Genomic DNA, 24,227 nt, shown 5'->3' on the forward strand with positions numbered 1-24,227 from the left:
TGGGGTGACTGCTGCACCTCTGTTATCTTTCTCCTGGAACCAGCGGCTGGCCAGGACACATTCTTTTCATGGTGATGGTGAAAGTGCAAGAGATCAAGTAGTAACACACAAGACCTCTTAATGCCTAGGCTGTCAACGGGCACATTGTCAGTTCTGTCCACATGCCATTGACCAAACCCAAATCACTCTCCCACAATGGAGCCGTGGCAAGAATTGGATGCAGGGAGGGGTGAAGAATTGGGACTAATCAATCAATCTTCCATATAGGTTCACCGGCCTCTCTGCCTGGGGTTGGCAGGTACTTAGTAAATATTTCAGTGATGTTTGCTGAGATCCAAAAGACGTTTCCAACCTTTTTCTATATATTAAATTGGTGCAAACGTAATTGCAGTTTTTGCGATTTTTAACCTTTTAAACTGCAATTACGTTTGCACCAACCTAATAGCAGAGTTTGGTAAACTACGGCTGCAGGGCCAACTCTCTCTTGATTTTGTGCAGAGAACTAAACATGAATTGTTGAAAAAGAAAAAAAATATGTATTTAACGATGCATGACATTATATGAAATACAGATTTCCGCGTTCACAAGTGAAGTTTTGAGACACAAGCACACACACTCATTCCTTTGTGTATTGTCTGTGGCTGCTTTAGAGCAGAACAGCAAGCATGCTTGGAGTTGGCATAGAGACAGCATGTCCTGCGAAGCCCGAAGCATTACTGTCCTGCCCTGCACAGAAACTGTTTGCCACCCCCCTGCTCTATAGGATCAAGAACAGAGAGGCGCAGGGAGGTGAATGCCTTCCCAAGACTGCAGAGTTATCAGCTCCGTGAAGTCTGCGTAGATGTGGGGTTAATATTGTCCCCTCTTTGTTTCCTAGTAATTGGCAGCCCGTGACACCCATGTGCCACTGATCCGGAGGCCTTTCCTGCGGCAGCGCTTCATGACCCAGCGACGTCCGGCCCAGTGAAGCCACCGTGGTGTCCGGCATGGCCGCGCTACTCCTGGGCGCGGTGCTGCTGGTGGCCCAGTTGCAGCTCGTGCCTCCCCGCCCCGCCGCCGCTGCAGGGGCGGAGCCGGGCCCGCAGGAAGTTGCGCGGAAAGCGGGCCCCCTGCAGGACGAGGGCCCGGAGGGCGGCCCGGCCCCCAACGGCTCGGCGCAGCAGCAGCTGCCGCAGACCATCATCATCGGTGTGCGCAAGGGCGGCACCCGCGCGCTGCTGGAGATGCTCAGCCTGCACCCCGACGTGGCGGCCGCGGAGAACGAGGTGCACTTCTTCGACTGGGAGGAGCACTACAGGCAGGGCCTGGGCTGGTACCTCCGCCAGATGCCCGTGTCCGCCCCGCACCAGCTCACCGTGGAAAAGACCCCCGCGTACTTCACGTCGCCCAAAGTGCCTGAGCGGGTCCACCGCATGAACCCGGCCATCCGCCTGCTGCTCATCCTGCGGGACCCGTCGGAGCGCGTGCTGTCCGACTACACGCAAGTGCTGTACAACCACGTGCAGAAGCGCAAGCCCTACCCGTCCATCGAGGAGTTCCTGGTGCGCGACGGCCGGCTCAACGTGGGCTACAAGGCGCTGAACCGCAGCCTCTACCACGTGCACATGCGCAACTGGCTGCGCTTCTTCCCGCGGCGCCACGTGCACATCGTGGACGGCGACCGCCTCATCAGGGACCCTTTCCCCGAGATCCAGAAGGTCGAGCGGTTCCTGAAGCTGTCGCCGCAGATCCACGCCTCGAACTTCTACTTTAACAAAACCAAGGGCTTCTACTGCCTGCGGGACGGCGGCCGGGACCGCTGCCTGCACGAGTCCAAAGGCCGCGCGCACCCCCACGTGGACCCCAAACTCCTCCACAAACTGCACGAATATTTTCACGAGCCAAATAAGAAATTCTTCGAGCTTGTGGGCAGAACATTCGACTGGCACTGACTGGCAATAAGCTAGGCTTGGAACCTTTCCTAGTGTAAGTTCTGGTGTATGTACATCGAGGGGGGGAAAAAAAGAGAATTTTAAAAGGGCATTTAAGCTATAATTTATTTGTAAAATCCATAAATTACTCCTGTACAGTATTAGATTCACAATTGCCATATATACTAGTTATATTTTTCTACTTGTTAAATTGAGGGCATTTTGTATTGTTTTTCATGGTTGTTAACATTGTGTAATATGTCTCTATATGAGGGAACTAAAAGATTTCACTGCAAACGAAACAAAACAAATTCCGGAAAACGCTATCTTTTTCAATATAATTAACTTGCCCCCAACTCAAAATAGCTGTCTGTATTGCTCTCATTGGAGAATCTATATTCGTTTGTTACTTAAAAAAAGAAAAAAAAGGAGAAAAAAAAAAGGTCTTCATGGCTATTATGTTTGTTTTTCCCCCTCTCCTTTCTTCATTGCTCTTTTTAATTTTTAATGCCTTGCTGTGGTCATCAGATTTATTTTTCACTTGCATTGTAAGATTTATCTTCACTGAGATCCCCTGTTATTCTTGGAGGAGGCAGTTTCACCCACTCCTGACTTCAGGTGCCTGGGTGTGGATTTTAACCCCATGTAAACTCAGAGTGGACAAAGCAATATTAAGACTGGGGACATAGTTACTAACTAGCAAGAGGTTCCCTGCCATGCATCTTTGCCTCAGAGTGCTTGCATATATTTCTGACCTCTGCAATGGGCAAAACCTACAATAAAGGCGGAGGAATCGTGCAATAAAGGGGATTAAAGCATTGGCCTTAAGAATGACCTTGGGACTGAGTACTTTGCCCCAAGTGGCAATGGGTCTCCACAGAGCCACTTAGAATAGAAAAGAGGAATTGAAAATGTACGTGTCCTTATCTTGTAGATTCTGTGAAAAGCTGAGTAAAGGGGTAGCCTTTTGCTTGGGTTCCTGTCTATCTATTTCCTGAAAGCTCAATATGCATTTATATACATATATCCCCTAGGCTTTGAGACATAGATATGTGTATGTTTAAAAATCAGCTCAGAGTTTGGAGTCCTGAAGGTGGAAGAAAATTTAAAGTCCCCAGCATTAAAGTCAAAAGGAGAAAAGCACAGAGCACAGAGAAATCCAGGTACCTACAGGTGCCTACAAGTGAGAGTCTGAGTTCAGTTTCACTTCTGCCCATGAGAGGCTGGATTGTTGGAGGAGCCTCAGGTTCCTCACGCGGTCTTTCTTTGGTCAGCCTTTTACAGGATTAAATAAATTGGATTATTTTTTTTCTGATGAAATCAAAGCATATTCATTATGGTAAAATGAAAAATACAAACAAGTGAAATAAAGCTGTTCCCTGACATACTTTATATTTAAGGCAGAGGAGTGAAATGGACATTATTGATCATCTACATACAAGAGCTCATTGAAATTTTTCCCCAAGCAACCTCAGGAAGTAGGAATTATTATGGCAAGTTCAAAGTGGAGGAAATCAGTGCGAAGAAGATAAGGAACTTGTCAAGTTCGTATTGACTCTAAGCCAGAGCTCAGAGTCCACATAGAGCCGAAACCCAGGTTTGGGGTTTTTCTGTTTTTTTTTTTTTTTTCCTACCCAACTCTTTCCCAACTCAAAAGGAAAGGCGCAGCCTCAGAAACAGTTCTTGTCTGCTTAACCTGACAGATCCCTTCCCTGGTGCCAAAGGTCTTCCATCCCAAGGGGTGTGCCTGAGCTGGAGGAAAGAGACAAGAATGAGCCTGCATTCTTCTCAGTAGTGCTATCAGGGAAGTGAGTCACCTTGGTCCTGTTTCAGCAGCTTCAGCCCAGCTTGACCTTAACATGGCCCACGCCCCACCCCAGGCCCTGCATTGACACTCTTCCTCTTCAGAACGCATTAAGGTTGTCATTAACAAACAGCTCCCCGGAGGGCATGGCAGAAGTCCTCCTACCAGGCTTGCCCTTGATGTGGTAGGTTGCAATCTGCAGAGTGCCTCTCACGGCAGCTTCACTGGCTCTTGCTTTTATCACCCCCATTGAAGAGCTGGAGAAACAAGAGGTCCAGAAAGGTGAAATCGAGTTTCCTAGGCCACCTAAGTACTTGGTGGCTGAGCGAGACTCCAATGTGAGTTTTCTGACTCCCAAGAGGATGGCCTTTGCAAAATCCCAATGAATGTCTGTGACCTCATGGGGATAGCATGCTCGAGGCATTGGCAGTTGGGGCAAGAGGTGGTGGGTAGGAGTGGAGGCAGGAAGGACCAAGCACTAAGGAAGTGGTCTAGCTGCTGGGGCTGGCACAGTTGACGATGGGGGGTGGTCCGGTGTAAAATAATCAGTGAGGGTAAATTCAGTAATTGTTCATTTAGGGATTCGGGGTCTTGACTAAGGGTGCATTCATGGATGTCTCCCATGGGCAAAGGGGTGGGGTCCTAGTGGCTACGTCCATCTTTCCATCTATGGTTCAATTCCAACCTGCCATGTGGAAGGTACAAGGACTAAGAACCCATCACTCCAGACCTAGCCCAGGCACTTAGAGCTCATCTGAACACTGTCAAATTCAGAGGATGCCCTGCAGATGAAATATACCACCTTCCTAGGAGCCAAATGCCATGACTTAGGAGCCGGATGAGCACCTGGGCCCTCCCCAAACACACCTAATACCGATTCTATTCACAAATAAAAAGATGCCAACTGGAGGGAGTGAGGTTCCTGCCCCAACCGGCCCAGGCCCAGGGGCAATCTGGGGGCCTTTGGAGAGGAGCTGAGAGCAACTGAGCAGAGCCTCAGCTTTTGTATTTAGAATATTTATTGCTACTTGATGCTTCTGAGTCAGGACAGCCCCTTCCTCCAGGAATCAGATAGTGCTGAACTGTTAACACTGGTTACCAGCTCACAGTCTGAAATGTTTCTAGTTCAGCAAGAATGATGATGTATCTCTGAGCATAGGGTCCCTTTTCTTCATTTCCTGGGAGACTAAAGGGAGAAATAGGACAGAAGAGACCAATGCCCAGGATGTCTGCTACTTATAGGGGTGGAATTAGAGATCACGGCCAACTCTTCAGATAGTCATTAAAATTGTATTTTTCTTTTGAGCCCCTACGTTGTGCTTAGCATGTTATTAAGCCCTCAGGAGTGTAAAAGAAAATGTAACAAGAACTAATAATTATTTTTTTTAACCTTTTAAACCACAATTACTTTTGCACCAACCTAACTGTTCTGGGTTTAAATAAAAAAAACACAGAGGTCAAATATATGGTGATGGAAGGAGAACTGACTCTGGGTGGTGAACACACAATGGGATTTATAGACGATGTAATACAGAATTGTACACCTGAAATCTATGTAAATTTACTAACAATTGTCACCCCAATAAATTTAATTAAAAAAAAAACACACAGAGGATCTAGGAAGGCAAGGGAAATGACATTTTTTAACCTTGTGAACTGGCCAGTGCAGTCTGTTCTCATTTAATTCAGGAACATCCCTAGGAGGAATCAACTAGCCCCATTATAGAGACGGGGAAACTGGGGTATAACAAATCGACAAATGGACCTGCCCTCATTACTTTAGAAAAAAGAGAGGACTATGACTCAGGCTGGTGGGGTAGTTGTCCTGGAGATGGGGAATACTAGCTTGAAGATCGTAAACAGGTGAGAGATGACCGAGACGTCACTCAAAATGCCATCAGTTAGGAGCAGTAAGAGATGAAGCATCTTCCCAAAGGAAGAGCTCTGACCCAGCTCACTTAACTTATGGGCCTCAGGGACCCTCTTCTTTCCACAGGAAGGCTTCTTGGTGGATGTTCTATGGAGCTGGAACATGAAGGGCGAAGGATGTGACTAGAGCGTGGCATTGTGGGCAAGGATGGCTTGAGGAATTGAGATAGTGGTGATGGGGCAGGGGAAGGACGTCGGGGGCATTCAGCCTAAAGACTGGTCTATGGGGCATGTGAATGGGTTAAACACACTGAGAGCTCACTGTGTGTCAGACACTTGTGGCCTTGACATCTATCTTCCAAGTGCCGGGAGCTTACTTAGCAGGCCCCCAAGCATCTCTGTCTGCTGTGCAGGTGTGTCTGTCACATAAAAAAGCTATCATTTATTGCACACCAGTTATGCGCTTGGCATTTTAAATATGCTGCTTCTAATCCACCTGGCAATTCTAACTAGGAAATGCCATAGCACTAATTTTACAGAAGCAGAAACTCAAACTCAAAGATCACAGGTCCGTGCATGATGGCGGAGCCATTGATTGTTACAACAGAGATTCAGTCCCCACATCCTTGCCTGGCTACTTTTCAGTCCATGCACTCATGGGAAGGGAAGGAAGAAGTGTTCCCTAAGTGTCTATTAGGCAGAGCCCGTCAGGGAAACGATGGGCATCCAGGATACCCATCCAGATGGTCTTCAAACAAAAGACTGGCTGGGATGTGATAGAACAGGCACGTGACCATGCGTGGTTTTTACTGGCCAAAGTTCACGGAGGAAATCTGAGCTTGAGCTAAAGACCAGAGCAACACAACGGAGCTCTCCCAATCACCACCGTGGAGTGAGTCCCAAGCTACAGACACTCTGATTGGGTGGCTTGACTGTTTAGATGTAGGACATGCCCTTGGTTCCTCCATTCACCCTGATGCTAAGGTCTTGACTCTATTTCCCCCCAATGACCCAGTGAGATAAGCTGAGAGAAAAAGCAATTAGAGCCAGGAGACCTGGGTGTAAATCCCAACGCCATGGGTTGGTTATTGGCCATGCGGCTTTAGGCTCACATTCACAGAATCTCCATTTCCTTCTCAATCTAAATGGGCTGATATTCACTTAACTCTGTTTTGGGGGAAAATTGATGAGAGAAGACAGGTGCAAACTAGAAGCTCATTGGGCGTGTGGCTTAGTGGTCAAGAATGTTTAGGACTGGGAGACAGACCAAATTGGTTTTGAACCAGACAGCCAGCACCCATTGCCTTAGTTTCCCCATCTGCTTCCCAGCTAGGGGACTGTAGCCATTGCTGTTAGTGTCCCATCCAGATCCTATTCACCAGGGACATGCTCTCCCTCCGCCCCGCCACATACACACCACAAAAGTTGGCATCTGCTGGCTCACCCTCTACTATTTTCTGGAGAATTTCCCTTAGCTGCCTTCCCTAAAGGTACCTGGGAAGTTAGGCCCGCCATGTTCTCCACTTTCCTTGGGGTTGCCTGTGACTAATGACTGAGTGATCTGAGATGGGGGATGGTTGGCATTGTAGGGTCGCAGCCCAGCCTCCTGGCCTCGGCAGGACAACCTCTATAGTAGAACCCAGGCTCCAACGCTGCTTGTGGGTCAGGCTGAGGCCAGAGCTCTCCTGCAACCACACTTTTGCTCAGTTTCTTCCCCTCCCTTATCCTGTGCCCCTCTCTGCCTTCCTCATTTCTTCTGTAATCTCAGCAGATGACTCGCCCGAGAATATAAGGACCCGCATCTCAGGCTTTGCTTCTAGAGCACCTAATCAAAGATAGTTAACCTGCCTAAATATCTTATTCTCTCTGAATTTCATATGGATAATGTGACCAACCCACAAGGTTATTATAATTCTTCCAATTAAACAAGAGATAGTAGGAAATAAGTCTGTTTTATTGGCTAACCCATAAAAGTGCTAAATACAATAGTAGATACAATTCTTACCAAGTAGTTTCTTTTTTGGCTTATTAGACTGTCAACTAAGTATTAATAGATAGATATTAAACTTCAACTCCACCTTCATGAAGTCTTTCTGGTTCCCATAAATATGAAGGCATCTTTCCATCTTACTTATGTTACAGGGTATTGTATCTGTGTTGTTTGACAAGTATTTTATTTAGAGCCAATAGATGAATGTTTCTTCCTCTTAATTGCAACGCCTGGCACCTAGTGCAGGGCCTGGCACATGGCAGAGAGGAAGTACTTGTTTGTGGATTGAACCATAACTTTAGTCCAGTTGTCAGTCTGATGTGAAAAGCCTTTTTACTATATCCCATCCTTGTGATCTGTCTGGTTTCCTGGGAATACCTTCTCTGGACCACGCACAGCTAGCACTTTAGATTGTACTCTTATTGAATCCTTATGAATCCCTAGGGAAATATTCAATCTAAGCTCCATGTTTCTGCTTACCATCATATCCCCAGAAAATGAAATGATGCCTCACATAGGAGTTACAAATATTTAGTAGCTAAATGAGTCATTCTAATGCCCAAGGTGTTTCCACTCTGCCATGCTATACAACCGCTTTCTAAATATTGCACTAATGGAGAATCCATATTCCTTAAGACAACCCATTGTATCTCTAAACTGTCTATTAAAACGCATACTTTCTGTACCTAAACCTGCATCCTTCTAGCTTCCTCCCATGCATATGATTTCTACCACAGGGTGTAGGGAAGAACAAGGCTCATACCACCTTCTCACACTGGCACAGCAGACAGAGCACTGGTGTCACGCAGGGGACCCTGCTCGCTGCGCCATTTGTCATGCGGGCGGCCGGCGGGGTCTCAGTTCCGGCTCCCCACATAAGAACGCAGGACATGGTGAGGCCAAAAAGGAACACCCACGGAGCCATAGGTAGGGGAGTCATACCACTATATTCTCGCTGGCGGCTGGGCTGGAGGAACAGGAAGCAGGAGCCACACTGTTCGCAACCTGCTGTCCACTTCTCTGCAATCTGCAACCCGCACTCCTCCGTGCTAACTGCAATCCGTGCTTGCCAGCCCAGCCACCATCTTCTTGCTAGCCCCCATTCCTCTGCTAGTGTAGGCACAGCAGTTATATTAGTGGCCAATGGCTTATGGGTTACAGCTGACGGCCAACTAGCCACAGCTGATGGCCATCTGATCACAGTTGATGGCCATTTACTACCCGAGCCAGCACCTTTCTATGTGAGGCCAAGAGCCTAGAAACTGCTTTTTGGGGCTCTGTCCCCACACTCCACCCCTACAGGGTCTCGCCTCACAATCTACGCGACAAGCGTCTTCCGCGAGGGTCCCTGTGCGAGGAGCCTGGAGGTGAAAGCAATATCCTGGACACAGCCAGGCTCTCTGAGCACAGCCAGGATTTCTCAGGGTACCACCAGTACTTCTGGGCACAGCCAGACTTCCTGGGCTTCTTAGGGTACCACCAGTCTCCCCGGGCACAGTCAGAGTTTCTCAGGGCACTGCCACTCTCTCTGGGCACAGCCAGACTTCCTGGACTCAGCCAGGGCTCTCAGGGCACTGCCACTCCTGGTCTTCCTCAGAGTGAGCTTTCATACACACAAACTCCTCCACTGCCCTTTGGAAAGCTTTGGCCAGCACCATATCCTGCCGACTACGCCATGTGTCACGCAGGGGACCCTGCTCGCTGCGCCATTTGTCGTGCGGGCGGCCGGCGGGGTCTCTGCTCCCGCTCCCCACATAAGAATGCAGGACACGGTGAGGCCAAAAAGGAACACCCACGGAGCCATAGGTAGGGGAGTCAAACCAATATATTCTCGCTGGCGGCTGGGCTGGAGACACAGGAAGCAGGAGCCACACTGTTCGCAACCTGCTGTTCACTTCTCTGCAATCTGCAACCCGCACTCCTCTGTGCTAACTGCAATCCGTGCTTGCCAGCCCAGCCGCCATCTTCTTGCTAGCCCCCATTCTTTCTGCTAGCGTAGCCACAGCAGTTATATTAGTGGCCAATGGCTTACGGGTTACAGCTGACGGCCAACTAGCCACAGCTGATGGCCATCTGATCACAGTTGATGGCCATTTACTACCCGAGCCCGCACCTTTCTATGTGAAGCCGAGAGCCTGGAAACTGCTTTTTGGGGCTCTGTCCCCACAACTGGCCTCGGATTTGAAGATGGAGACTTAAAGGTTTAGCTCAGCCTTTGCCGTAGCTATGTGACCTTGGGCAATTTTCTTACCTCTCTGAACTTCTGGTACCTTTCTGGAAAACAGGATAAATGATGCCTTTGTCACAGGGATTCTATGAGTATTACATGGCTAGTGGACAATGTACAAAAATGAGATCATAATTGTATAAAGTCTTCTAATATGGAAAAGTAACCCCACTTTAATAACCAGTGTCATCCTCTAGGGGGTAATGGGATGATAGTGAGTATTTGCTGAAAGCTAAATGTGTATTCTCTATTGTAACCTTCACAGCCACTTATGAGGCAAGTCCTACAATTCACCTTGCTTTTTGGATGTGGAATCCAAGGCACAGAGATATGAAGTAATTTTCCCAAGGTCTCATGTCTAGTAAATGGGAGAGCCAGCTCCATTTCCTGGGCAGTGTGTCTTCATGGCTAGCATGCTTCACCTCCAGGCTACACTGCCTTTCAACGCAAAAGAGAACTACTTCTCCAACACATCTGCACATTGAAAGAGCTAGAGCACAAAGAAGGTAAAAACAGAAATCAGGAACTTAAGACAAATATCAGCCAAAAGACTATAGTAGGCAGAATTCACGAAAGACCCCTCAAGGTTTCCAGCCCTGATGGGCACACCCTATATAATTGTCTCCCATTAAATGTGGACAGGACTTGTAAATAAGATGGGATGCTTATTCTCTTGACTAGGTTACTTTACACATACATGGCAAAAGTGATGGGATGTGACTACGGGTGACCCTTGAACAATGCAGGCTTAGGGGTGCTGACCCCCTGCACGGTAGAAAATCTACATATAACTTTTGACTCCCCGAAAACGTAACCACAAAAGCCTACTGCTGACTGGAAGCCATAAATAGTCACTTAACACATATTCCGTATGTCATGAGTATTATATACTGTATTCCTACAATAAAGTAACCTAGAGACAAGAAAACGTTATTAAGAAAATCACAAGGATGAGAAACTGAGAAAACACAGTTATAACAGTTTTTGAATTAAAAGACCACTTATAAGTGGACCGCGCAGTTCAAACCCATGTTTTTCAAGGGTCAACAGCATGCTATGTTATATAAGACTAATGGAGCAGCCTGCAGAGAGAATTTCCTTCTGACTTGGAAGAAGTCATCTGCTGTGTTGTGAGCTGCTTAGGAGGGGCCAAGTAGCAAAGGACTGCAGTGGCCAGTAGTGCTGAGAAAAGCCTCCAGCCAACGTCCACCAAGAAAACAAAGCTGACCGTCTTACAGTCGCAAATACCTCAATTTTTCCAGCACCCTGTGAGCTTGGAAGAAGGCCCAAAGCTCCAGATGAGAAAGCAGTCTGGTGGAAACCTTCGTCGCTGTCCAGTGAGCTCAGGCAAAGCTAGGGCTTGCCTGGATTCCTGTCCCATGCAGACTGGGATGATGAATATTGGTTTAAGCTGCTAAGTCTGTGGCAATTTGTTACACACAGATAACTAATAGAAAGCCAAGCCTACATTCTAGCCATTCATCTCAGCTTATACTCACTTTTTATACTCTCTCTTGAAAACAAACGAAATGCATGGCTTTTAGCCACCCAGGGAATACACGTGGGATAACAAGATCTTACAAGTAAGGTCATTCAGAGATAATCACTGTCAACATTTTGGTTTGTCTAGTTCAAGATTTTTCTAACACACACATGTGTGCGTGTGTATATTTGTATATATCTTTGTATGTACATTAATAATAAATTAAATCTTTTTTAACTTATCCAACAACCTGAGGAACAAATTCAGTTGATATCTCCACGTTAATAGAGTTGAAAGACAGCTTAAAATTTATTTAAGCCAGTCATCTGATTTTATGGAGGAAGGGTGTGAGGCCGGGAGAATAAGATTCCCTCGTCATGCTTACATAGCCAGTCAATCGCAGACTCAAGATAAGAACTGAGAACTTACTTCCTAATACTTTCCATACTGTATATTTGTAGTGTAATCACGTGTCTAACTCCCCATTAGACAGTTTGCTCCCCAGATAAAAACGAATGACTCACACCGCTCTTTGTGTGTAGCAGACACCCGGTTGATAGAAGTTATATTCCTCATTTACTAGTGTTTTTAGTGCAGTGGGGAAAACAATAAAAGCTTGATAGACTTGGTGTTCCAGTTACCCATGGGTGTGTAACAAACCACCCCAAAACTCAGTGGTTTAATGCAACAGTCCATGATCTTTCATAGTTCTGGAGGGGCTGGGAACAGTGAGGCCAGTCTTGCTTGGGTTTTCACCTGATGTTGTCGGATAGTGGTTAAGACTTTAGTTGTCAGAAGGCTGGAGTGGGCTGGATGTTTGATGCCTCACTTAGGATGACTGAAATACCTGAGGGCTACCTAGGCATTTCCTGAGAGGCATTATTCTCTCTTTCCCTTCGCATGTGCTCAAGTTGGGCTTCCTCACAGTATGGCAGACTTAGGGTCATTGGTGAGATTTTGAATATGGTCGTTGGCTTTCCCCAGAGTGAGTGTTTCAAAAGAGCAAAGTAGAAGTTGCAAAGGTTACATAAAGCAACTTCTGCCACATTCTATTGTTTCAAAAGGACCAGCCCAGATTCAGTGCGGAAAAGACATACATGAGAGCTGAATAATAGGTGTGGTTCCCTGGGGGGCCCCCTTTGGAGACTAGCTACCATAGTTGGTTGTTCCTTGACAATAAAATGGAAGGAACGCCCACCTAATGGATACTTGGTCATACTTAAAAGGGAGGTTAATATAGGTGTAAGCTTTCATGAGTCCATTATTCTAATGAAAGCTATCATTATTATTAGTCCTTGGGCCTGCTATGTAATTTCAACTATTTTGACCTAGAGCATTTGACTATATTCGGTCCAATCATTTGATCACAGGCAATGGTGATTCAATGATTTTTCATAAATCTTTTGTCCCATAAATAGAATGAAGACATGTACGCCGTGTTACTTTCACTGTTTTTTGTTACAGCCCATCCAAACCACATGAGAAAAAAATCCACTTACAACAAACTGTGGACTGGGGTTAGCTTGGAAAACGTAGTCTGATGTAGGCACACACCTTTGCAGACCTACAGAACCTTTTAGGTAATTTGTCAAACATGAAAGAATGTTTGAGACATTTAACAGTGCATATTAAAAGCTGTACACAGCCGTGGAAAAAGAATGCATGGCAGATTCCATTTCCACTTTCTGTAATTTGGAAGTTCTATCTTTAGCAGCAATTTGCATTTTCCACACAATTAAAGATTGTACCTAGTTCTAATTTGCACTTCCAAGTATCCAATTCAGCTGTGATTTACATTTTTTTTCTATTTATCTGTTTATCTGCTTCCCAGTAAGAAAACTGGGTTTCAAATCTTGACATTTTCACTTAAAATGTGGGTAACACCGAATGAATTTGATTAATCATTTCAGAGGGTCAGCTGGCCTGCTGCATGTTAAATGGGGATAAGACTTCATTTAAGGGATTCTTGTGCACCATAAAGTCTGTGGGCACAGCCGGCACACAGACACACACTACACATGCATTCATTGCTCTTTTAACACACTCTTTGTGGACATATGCAAATGGTCTGTGAATACCAAACTCAGTATTGGTAATAGAACAGTCCTTTACATGTTACTGCCCATGGTGAAAATCAGGGCCAACACATTCAAAGTCGGTGAGATGTTTTTGTTCTTCTAAAGATAAACATTCATACAAATCCAACCCACTGGCAAACAAACACAAGTTTTGAGACATTATCTGGATAAATAAAGGTATTTAGTTTTCCTGAAATATTCAAATAATGAAGAGGAAAAGGTTGAGTGGTCTCTTTGTTCCTTTCTTCTCCGTACACGACAGTTGCAGATTAAAGGTAATTTAAAAAGAAAAAAAAAATCCACTAATGCGTTTGGACATGGACCGTTTTGGTAAAGAAGGCTCCCGTTTTCCAAGGACATAAAACAACTTTTTCAATCAGCTGGCATTTCTCTCATTTATACCAAAATGACTCCTTTAAAATTCAGTTTCCCTCTCCCAATGTACAATGTCCTACTCAATGTTCGTTGTTTTTTCCCCCTGTGGGGGAGGGAAGAATTATGGAAATTTTGAAAAAGAAACTTAAAAGAGTTTTAGAGTTGAAGAGATAGTTTAGTCCATCTGTTTATTAAAGTTCAATCTTATTCACAGTTACCAAAAGGTAGAAGCAACTCAAGTGCCCATCAACAGATGAGGGTGAAAACGAAGGTGGTCTATCCATACAATGAAATAGTATTCAGCCATGAAAAGGAATGGCATTCTGATCTATCCTATAACATGGTTGAATCTTGAATACATTATGCTAACTGAAATAAACCAGACACAAAAGGACGAATATTGTATGATTCCAATTATAGGGAATAGCTAGCTAGAATGGGCAAATTCATAGAGACAAAAGGTAAATCAGAGTTTATCAGAGGCTGGAGAGGGAGAGGACGATGAAGCCTTACTGTTTAATAAGTACAAAGTTGCTGCTTGGGTAATGACAAAGTTTTAGAAATAGACAGTGGTGACAGATGCATCACATTTTGAATGTAATTAATAGTCCTAAATTCTACACTTAAAAATGTTTAAAATGTATGTTATATTTTTTTACCACAAGGAGATATATATAATATGCATATAATGTACATATCAAAAGAGGACAAAATCCAATCTTAGGCTCTCTATCAATTGCATTTAATTTCAAGCAAGTCAACCATGTTCCTGATTATTTGCACAGGGACTTACATCAAAGTGCTCACCCTATGTGTCATCATCGCATGACAAGTCCAGTATCCAATCGCTGCATTATTTATCAGTTTATAGATGGAAACTCAACATGATACCCAATGGGCCGCAGACCTAATTACACCCACTTTCCATGTGCCTCGCTGTGACTTAGCATCAAGCTAACTAAATCGTTTAGTTATAATTTGAGCTACTATACATAGTTTTCAATTTCTCCCATCGTTTGCAGCGTTCATGATTGCCTCTGTAAATATCCTGTTGTTCCCAATCTACCTGTGATATGTTCGACAGCACTTCAGAGTAAATGCATCATCAGTCATTTCTTTCCAGGGCAAATATTAACCCATGGCCCTGTCAGTTCTGTTTGATAAAAATTCCCCATCAGCTGACCAACCTGTTTGAAATAAATGCTAAAGAGATAAGCTCCCTAGTAAGCAAAAGCAGATGAAATAGTTAATCTTAGAATAAACTGATGAAGGGGTGCTTTAAAATAGATTTTGTTTTGTTTACATCCATCTGGGATATAGGCTCCCTGATTGAGTAGGTATCCTTAGGTCTCATATACCAACTTCCTGCTAGACAACAAGTGGGGAAAAGTTATGTAACAGGAAATAAGACTGCCGGATATTTAATGTCATGCATAGAGTTAATGGTACAAATACATACATTCTTATAGAGAGAATTTGACGCCTCAGACTTAAGTCTGATTCCCTCACTAATTTCGTGGTTTAAAAGAATCCTGAGCAGGAAGGAATTTCTCCTAGGAGGGGCTTGTAAGTATAGGAAGTTTGAGGAATTTAGGGCTGGGAAAGAGACAACCACAGGCCCCAAATTGCATCACTTGGGCTAAAGCCCATGATGCCAAACTTAGATTTCATACTTGATTGAATTGCAGTTTCAACGTCTCCCAGAAACATAATCTTAATCAACCAGTCTGAAATTTTCTGGTCAAGCACCAGCAGTGTAATCTGTCACATGGGCCCTCTCCATCCCCCTAAGGAAGAAGAGGCAATCTGATATTTCATGATAAAACCCTTGCCATTCCTGTCTCCCCATAAAGAAGTTGTCCTGGTCTAAGGATAATCATCTTCTTTTTCTTTTTATTAATAACTCCCCCGCCGCATCCTTCTTCCCTTTCATTTTTGTACTGCCCCTCTGAGCACCCTTCTGCTTCCTAGATCACATGCTGCCTGATTCACGAATTGCTTAATAAAGCCGATTACATATCCAAATTCGCTCAGTTGAGCTTTATTTTTTAACAAGGCTGATCAAAGAAAAAGATATGCCCAAGAGAGGCAAAAACAAACAGTAAGCTTTATTGGGCAGAGCTTGGACAGGGTAACATGACAGATAGAGTCTGCACAGCAAGAGACCTTCCAGAGGCTTAGAATGAGGGCACCACCATCCAGCAGGGGAGGAGGGTGAGAGGGGAACCCAAAAGGGGCTTACAGGGAGGGGGATGTCATTTGTCACCATGACCTGGAGTCTCAGGTCACAGGACAAAGGAGGCTTGTAACTAACTGTTGTAGGTGGGATTAACCAGGAAGCACAAAGCAGGCAGTCTCCACGTGGCTGAAAATCTGCTTGTTTGGGGTACGTGTAAAATAACTGGATGTATGAACATGTGAGTTTGGGGTCAGTGGGCTTTTGAGCTAAGAGGTCTCAGCCTTCCAGGAAGAAGTGAACGACACTGGTGCCAACACACGCATTCCATCTTTGGTTCCTATTTATAACAATAGGGACCCAGAGTGCCTGCCTTATGTCGGAATGGGTTTTTACCTACAAGCGGGCTCTGTCAACCCAGAAGGTCCATCAAGTCACTTGTATTTGTTTCTTATCACCATTGCAATGCATTACCATAACTTAATTGAGGCTTAAGACGAGGCAAATTTATGACGTGACAGTTCTGGAACTCGGAAGTCCCAAGTCCGTCTCAGCGAGCTCAGACCACAGTGTTGTCATGGCTCTGTTCCTTCTGGAGGTCCGAGGGAGAAATCCGTTCAGCTGGCTCTCCTAGCTTCTGGAGGCTGTTCCCATTCCTTACTGAGCGGACGGTCCCACATCACCTCACCCTGCTTCCCTTTGTACCCTGTGGGCCTGTGTGATTCCATTGGGCCCTTCCAGCTAACCCCGGGTGATTTCCCCATCTTAAAGTCATTGCCTTAATCACATCAGCAAAGTCCCTTTGCCATGTAAGGTGACATAGTCCCAGGTTCCAGGGGATTACCGTGTGGACGTCACATTGAGGTCATTGGGGGCCATTATTCAGCTTTTCTCAGGGCTCTAGGCAGAGCCTGTTGTGTCCCAAGATACAGATGCCTGGGATTTGAGGAGCTTAAGGTTTAGGACACAGGACAAATGGAGGGATTAACAGGGTCCTTTCAAGGAAGCCCCGTAGCCACAACCAGGGACCCCTGGAAAGGAGTGCAGCGGTTTTGCAAATGGAGGTGGTGAGGAGAGAATTTGTGGTTTTAAGATTCTGAGTTCTTCTAGCACAAGGCTTCTTTCTCACTCTCAGCCCCGGGGCAGTTTGAGAGATGGGGTTGGCAAAGTCAGGTGTCTTCACTCAGTTTCTTTCCTCCCAGGCCATCCTGTCCTGTCTTCCCTTTGCATAACTTGTGTCTTTCAGTCTGCACCTCAAAACCCTAGTGCACACACTCCCGGACATCCTATCAATACATACATTGAAGCCTCTAAAGTATGCAAATTGGAGACCAGTGTCTCAGACACAGTCCCCATGCCAGAGGCACCCACAGCCCAGTAGAGGAGACAGAGATGTGACTGGAGATTGCTACTCAATCTACAATCCCCTATAGAGTGGTGAACAAAGAGAGGAAGAGAAAGATGGCTGGGCAATCACCTGGATTAGGCAAAGCATCACAGGCAGGGGACATTGGATCGGAGTCTTGAAGAATGATCCTGTGTTTGCCTCCATCCCAACACTGGCCACAACCCCCATTCTTCAGTAGATTCTTGAGTACAAAAGGTTTTCTCAAATCCACCCCCCCCCCCCTCAATCAGGGTTCCCAGTGATGACTATATATCCAAAGCTGGGTCTCAGGTTATCTGGCACACACAGAATGGTTGAGTTTTTGTCCTGTACTTTGGATCTGAGGGGTCCAAGGCTTGGGAATGTAGAGAATGTATCCCCACTTGATGGGATTGAGGCAGTGCCCCATCATGGTTGAATACACAGACCAGAGTCAGGCGACTGGGCTCAGATCTCAACCTAGTAGCTTCTTTCTATCTGTGTGACCAGGCACAAGTTTCTTGACTGCCAGTGCCTCCTCTCATCAACAGCAAAATGGCAGCGATGATGGCACCTCCTCTGACATCTGGGCAATGTCAGAGCTGAACGATGGAACATGTGAAAAACTCAAAGAGCTGTGCGTGCTTGATTATGTGGTTAACAAATGTTCACCATGATTGCTATCGCACTTTAACGTACAGCTCTACTCAAATATCTACTCCCTAGCCGGGGCTGCCTCCACCCTGTAACTTCCTATAGCTTTCTATTTCCTTTACACTATTTTTCTTCATAGAACTGATCCTTACTGGTTATAGATATGGACAGATACAGATGTAGATATATTTATAGATTAAATATATTCAAAAATTCTTCTCTCTTGTTCCAATTTTCTTGTGTCAAATGTGACGTGTTCAACCATTCCATGGATATTAACTGAGTACCTACTCTGTGCCAGCCACTGTTCACAGGACAGTAAATAAAAAGACAAAGTCCCTTCCATCATGACGTTTTTCTTCTGGTGTGGACATATCGATCTTCCCCACTAGAATCCCATCTCCATGAGGGTAGCAAGGTGTCTTCAGCTCCTTCCGCAATCCTCAGAGCCTACAACAGTGCCTGGCCCGTACTGCCCATACTTAGGGAATAAATGAAGAAATCCTCTTTTTATCTGACACATAGGCATTGGTGCCAGGTAGAAAAGGGGGGCAAACTTGGCAGTTCTCTGACTGGCAGAGAACTGGGTGATGGACTGCATCTCATATGTCACCCTCATGATTTCCTGTGGCCTTGCTTTGTCCCTGTGGCCAGCTGTGGAAAGTGAGGTGCAGATAACTTCCTCAAGGTCACACAGCCAGAGAGGGAGGGACAGAGCCCGAATCCTAATCCAGGTCTCTTTGACCACCAGCTCCATGCTCCGTCTATGATATTCGTTCAGAACAATACACACTGATTGATTAGTGATTAGAAGGAACAATGAAGGATTAGCAGAGACCTCCGTCACCTACAAAGTCTGTCTGCATTCTTGGCACCACCACACAGTCCATGGAAAATAGAGGCTGGGATGTCTAAACACCTAGGGTTTAGATACCTGAACACAATGAATCACACAAGGGTTTACAAAAGAAAGAGAAGGGGAATGGAGAAGAAGAGAGGAACACATTTCATGAATTTTTATCCGCATCAGTATTTTATCATTGGCCAGCAGTCAGCACTTGCACTAGAGGGATTTTGCAATAGTTTCTAACTGTAAAGGATCCCTATGCATTCCTAGGTGGAGACCCAAGATTCCCTCCCAGCGGGGAGCCTCCCTCCTGTTCACTGCAGTCCCCCTAATCCTTTCCAGAGCCCCACTTCTCTGGCAGGTGGCCAGGCACTCAAACAAGCACTGTTCTCTCCTCACAGAAATGAAGTAATATTATACAAATGGGCGGCGGCCGGATTCTCTGGTTCAATGTTGGGAGAGATAATGGCCTAGCAAGATCTTCCTGTCAGCTAAGCTGCTGTTGTTTATCTAGACAACACAGGACTGTGGAAAGGCTGCACAAAAGTTTAGCTCCTCCGTTCGCTAGCTGTGCGGTTTCAGACAAACATCTTCACCTCTCTGAGCCTCAGAGACCCTTCTACGGTGAAGGCCGTAGACCTAGGTGATCTTACATTCCTGGCAAGTTCCAAAATGTTGTAACTTCTCCTACCGAGGGAAAAGGGGAAAGTTTTCTCTTTTCTCCTCGCATCTTTCCTCCTTTCCTTCCCCACCTTCCTTCACCTTTCTTTCTTTTTTATTCCTTTTTCTCCCATTCCTTTCCCCCCCCTCTTTTTTAATGTGCCAAGATGTGAAGTAACAGCTTGTTCTAATTGAAATCAGTACCTTAAATACTTGAAATTGTTCTGGGTAGAAGCCAGAAAAATAATCTGTTATGAGCTGTACCCCTTTTGTTGTATGCTTAGACAAAAAGACTTCAGGATTCCTTTGCACCACCTTTCCTCTGTACCGAGAGTTGTCTGTGTACAAGTCCCATTTCTCGAAAAGTCACCCCCTCCCTCCTGATGGTTTAGGTAAAGGAGGTCAGCAATGGCATGGAAATGCAGACCCATTTTTCCATTTCACATGTCACGCTGGCCGGTCCTTTGTGTGGTGGGAGTGGCTGAGTCAGCATCTAGAGTTGGGGCCTGGCAAGGGACCGGTGTAGACGAAATGGGCTGAGAAGGCCCTGCACCCTGTACCTTATCGTTGTAGAAATGGAGAGAGTGTTTGAGTTCATTTTCTGAGACTTGACTACAGGACAGAAGACATGGAAGAGGGTCACTGAGGGAGCTGATTTCATGAGAGATTTTGTGGACTTCTGGGAGAAGCAAAGTTTCTTTGGGGTCCAGAGGAAAAGTTGTTCCCAGTTGAGGGGCGAGCCAGGGTCCACATCCCGGCCCCTTTCCTTCCCAGCCATACAGACAGTGAGAGAAAGTGGCATGGGGACAACTGTGCTGAAGTCACCTTTTCTCTCAGTGGATTTTGTGTGAGCTAGAAATAAATTTGGGGGTACAAGCCTTTGTGATTCCGGGGTGTTGCTATTGTAGAAACCTTAGGTTGTATGACCCAACCTAAACAAAACCAGATTAAGAACCCAAAGGGCAGTAACAATGAGTAGATAGTTGTGAGTGTATGATGTATGCCTTTTAGGGACTGAAGAAATAATTGGAACTGAGAGGCTGAGAGGAACCGAGACCCTGCAATCGAGCTAGGAGGGTTAGATGGAACCATCATTTTGGATGAAATGTAATGCAATCTTGCTTACATCCTAGTTAACGTCTTTGACGCAGTCTGTCTCGTTGGACCTAGACAATGAATCCTTAGAGGAGAGGAAACTGAGGCTGGGGTTTGAGCCCAGGACTGCCTCACTCTCTAACCAGTGTTCTCCCCAGGACATGACCCCGGCTCTGTCTGCCATTGTGCTCCGCTGGCCCCTGGGCCTCATTGTAATATACGCACCATCATATCCCTCACTACACTAGAGACAATGGACCTCGCCTGCTGAAAACCTCGGCATATTCATTGTGTACAAAACAACAACTAACAATTTGAACTACTTCAGGTTTGCTTCCTCTTCTGACGAAAAACGCTTGAAGTTTAAACACCCTTGAGCTCTTGTTCAGAAGCCATGGGGGCTGGTAGCCTTGAAAGGGTTTCAAATGTGGGGGAGATTTTTCTGTCTCTGGCAATCTCATAATTCAAACCACCTCAAGTTTTTAAATGTCACACTTGCAATGTGTCACAGACAGCCATTAATAAACATGAATGGGTTTTTGAGGTTAAGATAAATGGTGGTTAATAAAGAGATGGGAACATGAACGCAGAAAGCAAGTGGATGGCACAGGTTGGGAGCTTGGCTTCTGTGGCTGGCTGGTATTTGCATGGAATTCAGGTGTTGGGTGTTGGCTGTTATCTTCACAGGACAGTCATTCGCCACTTACCTGCCTTGAGGGCCACCCATTGACGAAACACAAATTTGTTTTTGCAAGCTTGGCCTAACTTTACTTTCCTGTCCTCTTTCTCTCCTCCTCTCTGTCCTTGGCCACATTTCAAGCCACAAAAGTGCCAGACACAATAGTGTGAATTCTCGAACAGGCCATCAATTTGTATGCATCTCTGACTTGCTGAAAACATTTCCTCCATTGGCTACTCAGCAGTTGCCCACATGACTTTCAGAGCTTCACTGTACCACCTCTTGGATTTAACTTCCCCTGGCCTCACAGGTGGAAGAACTAAGCACTTCCATGAATCCCCAAAGCACCGTATAAAAACATCTTCTGGGGGGCATGCCTTACCACTCAGTGCCACAGTCGCTCCTGGGCCCGAGGCCCAAACCAGACACAAAGCCTGGGCCTCACACAGCACTGGGCTTATGGCAGGAGCTCAACGAGCGTTGGTTGACAGACTATTTGAATTGTTAATTGATAGTCCATAGATACTGGAGTTCTTCTACCTTCATGGAACATTTTCTCTCTCCACATTGAGCAGAGGACTTGCTTCTGAATCCAGTGGCCAACCAAGAACAGGGCAGAGGGAGCCATCTGCCTCGGGCACCAGCACAGGGGGCACGTTGTACAGCGTTTAGCCACAGTCATGAAAGCAATTAAAGGTAGTCTGCTTTGTATTACTGCCATGCACCGGTAACGCTAACCAACGTTGGTGACAGGACCTTCCCACAGACCCGCTCCCCCCACTCCCGCACTCTGTCAGCCAACGTCTGGGTCACTCCTGACTTCCTCCCTATGCAGGGTGCTTCTGTGCTGTGTCCTGTTTCCCTGGGACTTCCTCCCAGCATCCATTCTCTGATTTAGTCCTTTGACAACTGTTTACATGGCTACCACGAGATGGAAGCTCTCGATGCACAGTGATGAACGAGAGAGAGGAGCTCCTGCTCTCTTGGGCCATGCATTCTAGTTGGGGGACAGAAAATGACACATACTGACTTTAGTGACCGCTGTGTTGAGGACAGGATCCAGGATGATGTGGTCCTGGTGGAGGAGGGGACCTTAGATGGGGTTATCAGTGACAGCGATGGTATATATCTGGGTGGAGTAACCTGAGCTGAGGTCTCAGTGATGGGAAGGGACCAGAAATGACAAGGGCAGGAAGTGTGCTCAGAGCAGGGAAAAAAGCAACTGGGAAGCCCTGAGGTGGGAGAAAGATGTGGCAGGACAGCATGTGCAAAGTCCTGAGGAAGGCCACGGCTGTTAGTCTTCTCTGTCTTCTAAGTCTCGTACTTGGCCCTATCTCTTCAGCCCAGCTGCGCTCTGCACACACTCCTGATTTTTTTTTTTTCTAAATCTGGAAGCAGAGCACAGCCTGGCAAAGAAATAGAATATATTTTGTCCCAGTGCCATGCCTCTGTGGCTAGTTCTTGTGGGTGGTAGAGCTGGGGTTGTGAACCCAGACAGAGGGTTCATGTCTCTCCTCTCTCTCAAGCATCATCTCTTCCTGCCCATATGGCTCAGATGAACAAATGATATGGGGCCAATATCTCCTATCCCCTCCAGTCTGTGCCGCATTCCTGGAGGTATGCTTTGTATATTTGGTCTTCATGCAGTCACAGAGATCTCCAACATCGTCTCATCAGGCACCTTAATTTAATACATGAAGTAATTGAGGCTCAGAGAGGTTGAGTCACTTACTTACAGTCACACAGCTATTCAGTAGCAATGCTCAAGCGAATATATGTGTTACCCTTCCCTAAGCTCCCCATAAGTGCTAAACAGTGTGAGTCACTTCACATAGACTGTCTTTTCGCAACAGTCCTAGATGTTAAAGAAAAGGAAATGAAGTGGGGGGGACGGTAAATAAGTGGCTTTTAACATAAATTTTTGAGAGGAAAATCTCTTTCTCTTTTCTGCATCTTTCATTGTCTCTGGATGGACATGCCTTTCAAAATATATAGGCCCTCTTTTCCTAGGCACTTTTGGGGATCCTGATTGATATATGTTAGGTTTGGCTTGAATATTTTGCAAGTATGGGATCCATCTGCATATCTGGCACAGTGAGCTACACGTCCAACCGGAACCTCTGGGTCAGGAAACATTTGTGTAACTGATTCAGCATCAGCCAAGACCACAAACGGTGCCAGAGGGGCGGGACTGCAGTAGCATCAGGACGTGCTCAATAAACACGGGCCAGCTGCAAGCTAGGCGCCCCCTTCTGTGGCCCCCATGCTATTTGTTCTCTCCATTTGGAAAAGTGGGAGAGTGAGGGGCACTGTGGTCAAATTTAAGGTACGTCCATAGTTCTAGGAACCGAAGGGGAAAATGTACACTCTCAAAAGGTAAAATAATTATTAAGCAAAAAATAAGGATAATTGTTCAGACACTCTAGGAAGATTTTAAGTTAACGCCAACAAATATGAATGACTGCCTCACTTACCCAGCTGTTAAATATTTAACTATCTCTATATAACGTGTAGGTATGGAATGTTTAACACTGATAAGGATCTATTAATACATTAGGCCATGATCATACAATCACAAGCTCCAATGGTAAACACATTCCAGAAAGCAATCGAACATTATGTATCAAGGTCCTTAACAGTGACTAGAGTCTTTTGTAGACTAATCTGATCCAATAAATCTCTTTTAATGAAATAGAAATACCCGAAGCAAAGACTTATGACCAAATATTGCATCACAGTGATATTGTAGTAGTAATATCATAAAAGGGATATTGAAAGCAGCTAAACTGTTTATTAAGACATATATTTGCTATATTTGTATACATAAAATAAAAAAAGCATTTATTATAAAATATATAGAGTGAGAGATCTTTCTTGAATATTTTACAAGCATCAGCCCATCTGGCATAAGGTCTGGAACAAATCCTGGTCTGGGGAAAACACTCTCCAGCCGTTAATATCCCGGCTTCTGCTCAGTAACCATTTATGTAACTGATTCAGCATCAGCCAAGACC

General features: G+C 45.5%; 1 protein-coding gene across 3 annotated transcripts in view; it reads left to right on the forward strand.

Annotated features, from left to right (window-relative positions):
- The window catches only part of HS3ST1 (heparan sulfate-glucosamine 3-sulfotransferase 1), a 33,960-nt gene extending 28,164 nt beyond the window's left edge, over positions 1-5,796 (forward strand). For all 3 annotated transcript variants that reach the window (XM_081051158.1, XM_081051160.1, XM_081051159.1), the window contains exon 2: positions 878-5,796. In XM_081051158.1, the coding sequence (XP_080907284.1) occupies positions 987-1,931 (945 nt within the window). In that variant the 5' untranslated portion in view covers positions 878-986 and the 3' untranslated portion in view covers positions 1,932-5,796. The remainder of the gene's footprint in view (positions 1-877) is intronic.
- The last annotated feature ends 18,431 nt before the right edge of the window (positions 5,797-24,227 follow it).

Source organism: Rhinolophus hipposideros, assembly GCF_964194185.1.
Source record: "Rhinolophus hipposideros genome assembly, chromosome: 1".
In the NCBI taxonomy this organism is placed as follows: domain Eukaryota; kingdom Metazoa; phylum Chordata; class Mammalia; order Chiroptera; family Rhinolophidae; genus Rhinolophus; species Rhinolophus hipposideros.